Here is a 9755-nt window from a genome sequence, read left to right as displayed (position 1 = left end):
TTTCTTTCTTTCTTTCTTCCTTCCTTCCTTCCTTCCTTCCTTCCTTCCTTCCTTCCTTTCTTTCTTTCTTTCTTTCTTTCTTCTTTCCTTCCTTCCTTCCTTCCTCCCTCCCTCCCTTCTCTCTCTCTCTCTCTCTTCCTTCCTTCCTCCCTCCCTCCCTCTCTCTCTCTCTCTCTTCCTTCCTCCCTCCCTTTCTCTCTCTCTCTCTCTCTCTCTTTCTTTCTTTCTTTTTTTTTTTTTGAGACAGGCTTTCTCTGCGTAGCCCTGGCCATCCTGGAACTTGCTCCCGAGTGCTGGGAATAAAGGCCTGTCCCACCATTGCCCAGAAAAATATTTCCTTTTGAGTGATGCTGGGGAGTGAATCCAGGGCCTCTCCTATTTGCCAGAGCCATACCTCCCCACCCAGCCACTAGGCTCCACCCTTACCTGCTGTGTTATTCTAGGCAAATTACTGAACTTCTCTGAGCTTCAGATACCTCTACAAAATGGGAACAACTGCAGCTCTCAGGACGTAAGAGGTCAGATTGACTCAATGCCATAATATTTACTTAATAGAGAAAAAGAGAAAGGCAGACTAACTGTACCTAGTCCAGGGTGTAGATTTTTCCTTCTCATTACTAATCCTTTACAGATTACAGATGGATAGACTAGATTCTGATTTGTTCATTCACAGAGATGCTAAATATACCTACTATGTGCCTATTAATCCCAGGCGGACTTAGACCACGGTACCCAAAATGCAGTCAGCTCAATGAACACTTAAAATGTAGAACCAGTATACAAAATTGCCAAATAACAAGTTAATTTAAAAGCTGGGAGTGGTGTTGAATGCCTGTTTTGCCAGAAGTTCAAAGTCACCCTTGGCTACATGTCTAGTTTGAGGTTAGTTTGAGCCACTTGAAACCCTGTTGTAAACAAATAAACGACGACGACAACAACACAAGATACTCAACCCCGCAAAAGCCAAACCAAATAATCAAAAGCCACAACAGCAAAAAGCAGTAGAAGTCAGGTATAGGAACTGACATCTGTAACAGGAAGCAGAAAGGCTGGAGGATTGCTCTGGGTTTAGGACTAGCCTTGAATACGTAGTGAGTTCTAGTCCAGCCTGAGCTACTAGTGAGATCCCATCTCAGAAACAAAACATAGAGCCAACAATGTTTGAGTGTGTTTCCTCTCCTCTAAGCCTCATCTTTTGAGGCTTCTCCCATGGCTTCCAAGGTCCACCCCTTTCAGATGTTTGATCTCAGAACCTTGTTCCTTGAGAAAGAGGATGAGGATTAATGGACAAGAACTTCGAGTCTCGTGCTGTAAATGGCTGCTAGCTCTCAAAGCAGGAACCCGCTAGTGACTCGTGTACAGTGGATACCCCTGTGCACAGGAAGCACAGAGCTTCCAAGCAGAAGGACCTAGACCTGGAGAAAGCAATGTGAACCCAGTTGGTTCACAGGGGTAAGGGAGACCGGGCAGCCTGCTCAGTTGTCACGTGTGGCTCCGGAAAGGTGAGAATCAGAAAATGGCTTTCTCCGACTCCATGGTCCCACATGGCCTCAGTTGTGAACTTTATTTTGGTTGGGTTGTAAAATTCGTCTTGGGGAGATACTGAGGTTGGACAGGACATGCCTTTGTCTTCAGAAAGACTACAGCCCAGCACGTGTATGGATGTTCACAGCTGATCAAGCTCTCAGCTCCACTAGTCTGAAACTCTGCTTTCACTGTAAAGCAAGCTTTCCCATCCACATGACTATTCAACCACCTTTTCCTGCCCCAGAACCACATTGTTTTCAGGACTACAACCTAATAGAATGTTTTGTGATATCTGGGGGAGGAAGTCCTTTTCTCTCCCCTTTTTGGTGATGGAGATGTGAACCGGGAGATGTGAACCCATACATGTTAAGGCTTTACCATAAGCTCCACAAAATGACTTGTTTTTTCTCTAAGAACATCTCGACTGTTCTTCAGGAGATGTTACAGATGGAGTAGTGGCTTTGTTTTGTTTCTTTCTTTCTTAAGACAAGGTCCCCTGTAGCCCAGGTTGGCTCTGAACTCCCCTTGTAGCCAAGAATGACCTTACACTTCCAAGCCTCCTGACTCCACTCTTGCTCCTGAATGCTGTGATTATAGACAAGTACCAACATATCCTGTTTAGTTGGTGCATGCTAGGATGCTCTCTGTTAACTGAGCTACATCCTCAGCTCCAGACATACTGCAAACAATAACTAAAAGGCAGTTTAATTAAGTGAGACGCTCTATAGATTTCTACCAAATAAAACTTGGGATATTCTTGGCAAGTCAGTAGCATTTATGAGGTACTTATTATATGCCAAGGGCTCTCCTCCCTTCTTTATTTTTTTAAAAGATTTATTATATGTGTATGAATGTTTCACTTGCATGCATATGTGCACCACATTTGTGCCTGGTGACCAGGGGAGTCAGATGAGGGTGTAGATACCCTAGAACTGGAGTTAGGTGGAGGTCCCATGTGGGTTCTAGGAATTGAACTTGGTCCTTTGCAAGAGCAACTAGTGCTCTTAACCTCTGAGCCATCTGTCCAACCCTACCAAGGGTTTTCTTAAAATTTGTAAATTTTTTCTTGTTTTTTTTTTTTTTTTTTTGAGACAGGATTTCTCTGTGTAGCTCTGGCAGTAGATCTTTGTGTAGAATAGGCTGGCTTCGAACTAAGAGATTTGCTGGGATTAAAGCTATGGGCCACCATGCCTGGCTTAAAACTTGTAAACTCTTAACGTAGTGTACATAACAGGTACAACAGGGCATTAACCATATGTGTTTAACTCGAGGAGTTACACACACACACACACACACACACACACCCCTGTAACCATGACCAAGCACCGGAAAGGTTCCATTCTGTCTCTTCCCAGTCAGCAGCCACATGCGCATTGACAAGTAGCATTCAGACTTCTACCCGGAGAACTCTTGAATTAGCTTCTGAGCAGCACCCTCTGCATGCTAAGCACTCCAAGGAGCCCGGGTCTCAGTCCCTGCCCTTAGAGTGCACAAATCTGAGATGTTTTATCGGGCAAAAAAAGTGGAAAGCAGGGTATCTCAGCAACTGATATTAAGGCTCAAAGGAAGGAGAGGGGTCAAAAAAGACAAGGACTGTGAGTCCCATTGCGTTTCGGGGCCAGGAAAGGCCCGATAGAGGAAGACATTACACTGGACTCTGATGGATGAAAGGAATTTGTGTATGGAAGAGGAGACATGCTTTGAGTCGAAGCCACATTTCACCAGAGTCTTGTGGATTCTGAGAATGAAAAGGTAGGCATCACCCTGAGCTCGTGAAGCCACAGAAATTCTCTTTGAATACATTTTTGAGCTGGCATTTGAGTTGGGAGTTTAAAATGCCTAGAAGAGGAGATTAAGTAAAAGGTCATATTACAAAATAAGACAGGAGAGGTTTGGGCTCCAAGGGCGGAGCCAGAACTTCACCAGGGGAGGAGCAGGGAGCCATCGACTTCAGCCAGGGACAGAAAAGTTTTCCGGAGTCACTTTTTGAGACTCAGGACGCAGGATCTGCGGCTCAGACCACGTAGACGCCTAGGATTCGAAGGATTTCCCCGCGTGGACCTCCGCGGACATCAGTCAGCCAGCTTGCTTAGCTGCGCAGCTTTGCGGAGCAGCCTCGCAGGGCTGAATGCTTTATGTCCGAATCGACCAATGGGCTGGCGGCACCCGGTTGCCCTGGCTACGGAGCAGGCAGGGGCGGGGCCAGGGCACCGGGGCGGGGCTAGGGCGGGGCTTATATAAGCGAGCGGCGGGCGCAAGGCGGGGCGTGGGGTCGGTGGCTGCTGGGCGCGCGGGGCGCAGGCCGCGGGGCCGGAGCCGGGGGGAGCGAGCGAGCGGAGGCGCCGAGGATCCGATTCACTCGCTGGGGAGACCTATGGGCCGAAGCCGTGTAAATGCGTTTTAAGGCGAGTGCAGGAGATGGCTGGGGGGGAGCCTCGGGGAGCGGGCGTCCTAGGCTTTGGGCGCTGACCCTTCCCCCGGCCCCCCTTGCCTCCTCTCAGCAGGGGCCTCGGCTCCGCAATTGCCACTCCTCCTCGGGGTGTTGCACAAGTTTCGAGGTCACCGGCGACCCCCCCTAGCAGCGCGCCTGGCTCTGGCCCCCGCGAAGGAGGACGGGGCTTGGTAAGAAGGCCTGGGGCTGGGGTGCGGGACCCCCGCCCTGCACTTGAGAGAGCGGTCCCGCGGACAGAACCCACCCGTGGCTCTTAGAGCATTCTTAGTGTGTCAGAACCAACCATTTTATAAATGGGGAAATTGACCCAAGGTCATGAAGCAGAGAGCCGACTCGAACTCAAGCTCACGGGGGATTTTTGGCCCTTTAGGTAGGCGTAGTCTGGACTGGAGAAATCCTTCAATTGGAAGGAGACTTCCCCAACTAGGTTTCTCAGATCTGTCCCTACATTTTTTTTTTTCTTCCAGTTTAAAATTTCAGAACTGGAAAAGAACTCCAAAACATCCCATTTAACAGATGGGGGTAATTGAGGCTCTAGCAGACACAACTTCACCATTCCCAGCGAACCTCGCCTTCTCGGGCTTGGGCAGGGGCGCAGAACATGACTGGGCAGGGACCCTAGGCCTGGGGAGGTGAGGGATGCAGCCTGTTCCCCAGCGGTTTCCTCCATCTCCCTCTCCCCACAGTGTGTTGCATACTTTCTAAGGCGGTGGCCAAGGCAGCCAGCGGTGCTCCAAGGCAGCGGTTTCCTCCAGCCCCTGGGCTCCTCCTGCTCAGCATGGCTGGCTATCTGAGTGAATCGGACTTTGTGATGGTGGAGGAGGGCTTCAGCACCCGGGATCTGCTGGAGGAGCTCACCCTGGGGGCCTCCCAGGCCACCACGGTGAGGGGATGGAAATGGTGTGGGTTGGTTGCCTGTCCTCTCCTCTGTAGGGGACCCCCCATTCTCTCATTCGGTATCGGTATTTACTTCTTTACTTGATATTTACTAGACTGTCCCCTTTATCCCCAACTCTTGGTCCTTGCCCCCACATCTGCCCTCCCTGTGTTTCCTGACTTGAGAAAAGAACAGCATCTCCACCTTCACGGTCTCCCCAGCACTCCAGGTGGAACTTCGGAGTACCTGCCTTCTGCTCTCTCCCCTTCTACACTCAGGCATACCCAGCTCCAGGAACTTCACGGGAGAACCACCCTTTGTGGTTGGTTCTCATCTCTCCGAAGCCCCCAGGACCTTCTCCTGTTTCTCCCACTTGCTGCAAATCTCCTCTAGAACAGAATCCCACAACAGCTCCCCACTGCCCCAGGACCCCCAGCCGCACTTCCGGCTTCATGCTCAGGCTTGCACTCTGCTCAGTTAGAACAGAGTCACTGTGTATGTGAGGTGCTGTTTCACTGGGCCTTTGCTGGGCTTATCTTCAGGGTTCCCTCCCTCTACGGTTCACTTTTTTCCTGATTTGCTTCTGGCTGGCTCTGTATTCTCGGCCTCCATGGCCACTAACCTATTCTGTAGAGTCCCATACAGCACTTATTAAAGGGACTTGTAACCACTTAAGGGCGGTTTCTCTCCAGATCCAAGCCCTTTCAAGGTCTTTGGCCTCTGCCTCAATTATTATGTTGGACACCGAATGGGTATCCATTAAAAAAAAAAAAGTTGCAGGAAGAGGAAAATGAATCCCAGGAAGGGTTTACCACAGCCTCAACCATGTCTGTGAGGACCAGGCATGGCTTGCAAGTGGGACGAGCACTTGCATGACATTGGCAGTGGGCTGTACACCACGGTATCTGACAGCTACCGTGGAGCAGACAGCTGTATATATAGGTCTGCTGCTTTAAAAGGACATGCAGAATGCAGCCAGAGCATTAAATATTATGGGTTAAAACCTATTTTGCATAACATATATTTTATATATAACTATGTATAACTATACATATATATGTGTATGTATGTATATATGTATTTATAAGTGTGGGGGTAGATTTAGGGTGAATGACAGGAAATTGAGAACCTGCCAGACCTGGCAGGGGGCATGGTGGGAACACAGGAGGCTTGGGATGGGAAAGATTGGACAGTGTGTATAGTTGGCATTAGCTAGACTGAGAGGAGGGACTGACTGGAGCTGGTCACACACAGCCTTAAGTGTCAGCCCGAGATTGCCTTCCGTCCTGGAGGACATGGGAGCCTCAGAAAGCTACAGCAGGGTGCTGGTGTCCGGTCTCCGGAAGGACTGTGGACAGCCGGCATGCACAGGGAGGGAGCTGGGTCTCACATCCGTTCGCCTCTTGCTGTGCAGGGCAAGGCGGCTGCCTTCTTCGTGGCCGACCTGGGTGCTGTAGTGAGGAAGCACTTCTGCTTTCTGAAGCACTTGCCTCGAGTCCGGCCTTTTTATGCTGTCGGGTGCAACAGCAGCCTGGGCGTGCTGAAGGTTCTAGCCGAACTGGGGCTGGGCTTCAGCTGTGCCAACAAGGTGAGCCCCCCCCCCCCCGGTCCCTACCGCACGTGTAGCCTCGATGCTTGCCAAATGTGGCCCTTCTGGTGTTGGGGACTCCAGGGAACAGGAGGGACCTGTACTTGTCACGACCTTCTGGGAAGGACACCTACTCAAGAGAAGAGGAGGCTCCAGGGAGGAAGACATGGGTGGAACTTGTGAACTCTGAAGTTCCAAATGGGATCCTGAGAAGTCTCTGGGCATATGGGCCACCCTTTAAATGGGTTTGGACTCATCTTTCTGTTTTATTATTATCATTTTGTTTTCTTTAAGCTAAGGATTCATTGTGGTCCAGGTTGACCTTAAAGTCACTATGTAGCTGATGCTGGCCTTGAACTCCTGGTTCTCCTAACTTCCATCCTCTCAAGTGCCGGGATGTATCATCATACCAGGCTATTTTTTCTTCTTTTTAAAGAAATACTCATATTTTAATTTTTCTACTTAGAAAAGAATCAAACTTAATAGCAGTTTTAAAATGCCTTGGCTTAGAGCAGTAGGTACCAATCTTGTAATTACAAAACAAAACCACTCCTATGTGGCTGGGTTTTTCCCCCCTTTGTAAGCTTAACACGTGGCTGTGTTTTTCAGACTAATCTGCTCAGAGTTTTGCTGTTGCTGCCAAAGGCCGTCTTCCTAATTTGATTTCGGCTTTTAATTCCCTCCTGGTGGCTTTCGGTTGGCTCTGTTTATGTGTAGTCTGTAGTCCTGAGCTACAGTGGGGTGGTGGCTGTCTGGGTGGGGCTTGCAGTGTGGCACTGAGCAAGAAAGAGCCTGCTCATTCATTGAGTTTCATCCATTCTGCTTTTGCTGGGTTAAGAGCCTTCTCGCTTATGGCTGTCTCATTCATTCATTCACTCAGCAAAATGCTCTCCCAGCTGGGAATTTAGCTGTAAGTAAGCGATACAAAGCCCCTTTCATGGTGCTTTCTAGAAAACTAAACAATGAGCATGTGTGCTATTGTAGGTGGGAAGTAGTGAAGTTGGGTGTGTGCTGTTGTAGGTGGGAAGTAGTGAAGTTGGGTGAGGGGGTTTGTTTTGAAGCAGCATGTCGGTCCCTGCGGACTGTAGGCTAGTCTAGAACTCGCTGTTTCCCACAGCCTGGCTTGGCGCTCTCAGTTCTGTCTCCTCCTCTCTAAATGCTGGGATTCCAGGAGGAGTCACATCACCACACTCGGCTGGACTGCACTTTTAGAGAGCCATCCGAGGAAGTCTCCTCTGAGATTTTGAATTCACATTTGACTGAGGCAGAAGACTGAGCCAAGTGGAGGACGAGAGGAAGAACTTCCCAGGCAGAGGTCAGGGCCAGTGCGGAGCGCCGAGGAGGAAGTAAGCCTGCTGGGCATGCCTTGCGATGTCAGCACCGTCACATTCTTGGTGACTAGGAATGGCTGTTCTGAGGAGATCAGCATCGTGACGGGCTGATGTGAACAGAGTCCTTGAAAGAATTCTTGGAGGAGAAAGGACAGCTAGGCTGGCCAAGCCTGTGGGGCTAGAGTGAATCCACGTATGGGAGGCGAGCAGGCAGGTTAACCTTGACTACTTGAAGGTTAACTGTTGTTCACTCGTTGTGGTTCAGGAGTCTCCTCTTGGTCTTTTTGGCTGGCCTTGTTCTGCGTATGTCTACCACGAAGCCCAGTGAGGCAGAAGCCCTTGCTCCGCCTGTGGCTTTCCATGGCACTGCAGGTTCCTTACAGAGGCTGGAAGAGACGGATCCTTTGGTTCCTCTGAACTAGGGCTGAAAAATAAGGCAAAAGCGCACCGACTAGATCCCTCAGCTTCTGGAAACTCAGGAGTGAGGTGCTGGGTCCTCTAGTTTCAGGGAGTGGACGCCAACGGGCAGAGTTGTGGGGTATAGAGTCTTAGAAAAGCTTCCAAGACAGGAGAAAGGGGGTGTGCTGACTGTATCTGCCATTGACTGAGCGTTCCTGCTGGGTCAGGCTCTTTGCCAGGAGTTTTCTACAAATGATCTCACTCTCGAAAACAGCGCTGTGAGGTTATTCCTTTACTGTGAAGTCATTCTCTTACCCGGATTCTGACATCAGTCCCTGGAATACACATTTGGTCTATAAGGAAGTGAGTCACAGAGGTTCAGCTGCCTGCCCCGGGGTCGTGCCCTGGAAGATGCCAGCTTGAGTCTGGCTTGCCTTTTCCAAGATTTTTGGAGAGAGTTGGCTGTCAGTGTGGCTGGTGAGACGTTCTCTTCCGCAGTGGTGGCTCACACAGATGGCTTGGTGTGTTTTACTTGAGTGGTGTGGCCTCTGGCACTTATAACCCAAGCACCAATACCCCTGTTCCACCTCACTAGCCACCCCTTCTAGGTGTTTTAAGGGTGGAGGCTGCCCTCTTCTGGTGAGTCACAGTTGGTGCCCAGGCTTGATGGTGTCATACCTTTCTGCGCTTAGACCAAAGGTCTGGCCTGAGCAATGGCTGGGTGTAGACAGGCAAACAGACCAGAGGCACAGGCTGCAACTCCTTAGGTGCTGTGAGCCTCCTCCTACTTCCCAAGGGACTCATGTCTTTGATCTTGCCTCCCAGCCTCTTTCCGGATTAATGCACCCCACCCCCACCCCAGCCTACTCCCTTGCTCCCCCCTGTGGCTGAACACAGCAGAGCTGTCTGGTTTCAGCATTTCTTCTAACAGGGATCAGAGAGGATGCAGTGACTATTATAATTTTTTTATTTAGGTAGAATCTTATGCAACTGAGGCAAGCCCGAACTCTTGGTCCTCTTAATTCACTTTCTGAGTGCTGGGACTACAGTCATAAATATACCACCTCATCCAACTGCTTTGCTTCTCTCTCTCTTTTTTTTTTTTTTTTAAATTTTAGATAGAGTCTAACTACAAAGCCCAGGCTGTAGCAGTGCTGAGATTATAGGCATGAACACTGCTCCTAGATTCTGGTGAACGCCTTATTTTAGATATGGCCATGTAAGCCCAAGCATGGTGGCACATTCTTGTAATTCCTACCTCAACACAACCAAAGCTAATAGCAAATCACAACATCTCCACAACCCGGTCCTTGTGAATATCCAAGTGGTATATTGATTTATCCACTCACAGAGAACATGAGGTGCTGGTTGTTTGCCTGGGGCGCAGATCTGCGTTCCGGGCTTGGCAGATAGAGAGTGTTTGGGAACATGCAAGCAGTTGACTGGAAACACAGTAAGCATCTTGTGATCAGGAGACTGCCCGTGGTGTAGCCTGTTCCCAGTCACTGTAGCCTGTTCCCAGTCACTGTAGCCTGTTCCCAGTCACTGTAGCCTGTTCCCAGTCACTGTAGCCTGTTCCCA

At 49.7% G+C, this 9755-nt stretch overlaps 1 protein-coding gene across 1 annotated transcript in view; it reads left to right on the top strand.

The window, feature by feature from the left end:
- Positions 1 to 3777: 3777 nt before the first annotated feature.
- The window catches only part of Azin2 (antizyme inhibitor 2), a 30384-nt gene continuing 24406 nt past the window's right edge, over positions 3778 to 9755 (top strand). The window contains exons 1-4 of the mRNA XM_021159399.1: positions 3778 to 3932; positions 4029 to 4149; positions 4666 to 4862; positions 6271 to 6444. Of these exons, the coding sequence (XP_021015058.1) occupies positions 4758 to 4862; positions 6271 to 6444 (279 nt within the window). The 5' untranslated portion in view covers positions 3778 to 3932; positions 4029 to 4149; positions 4666 to 4757. The remainder of the gene's footprint in view (positions 3933 to 4028; positions 4150 to 4665; positions 4863 to 6270; positions 6445 to 9755) is intronic.

The sequence above is a fragment of the Mus caroli genome, chromosome 4 (assembly GCF_900094665.2).
Source record: "Mus caroli chromosome 4, CAROLI_EIJ_v1.1, whole genome shotgun sequence".
NCBI lineage: Eukaryota > Metazoa > Chordata > Mammalia > Rodentia > Muridae > Mus > Mus caroli.
This window is presented reverse-complemented; position numbering and strand designations above follow the sequence as displayed.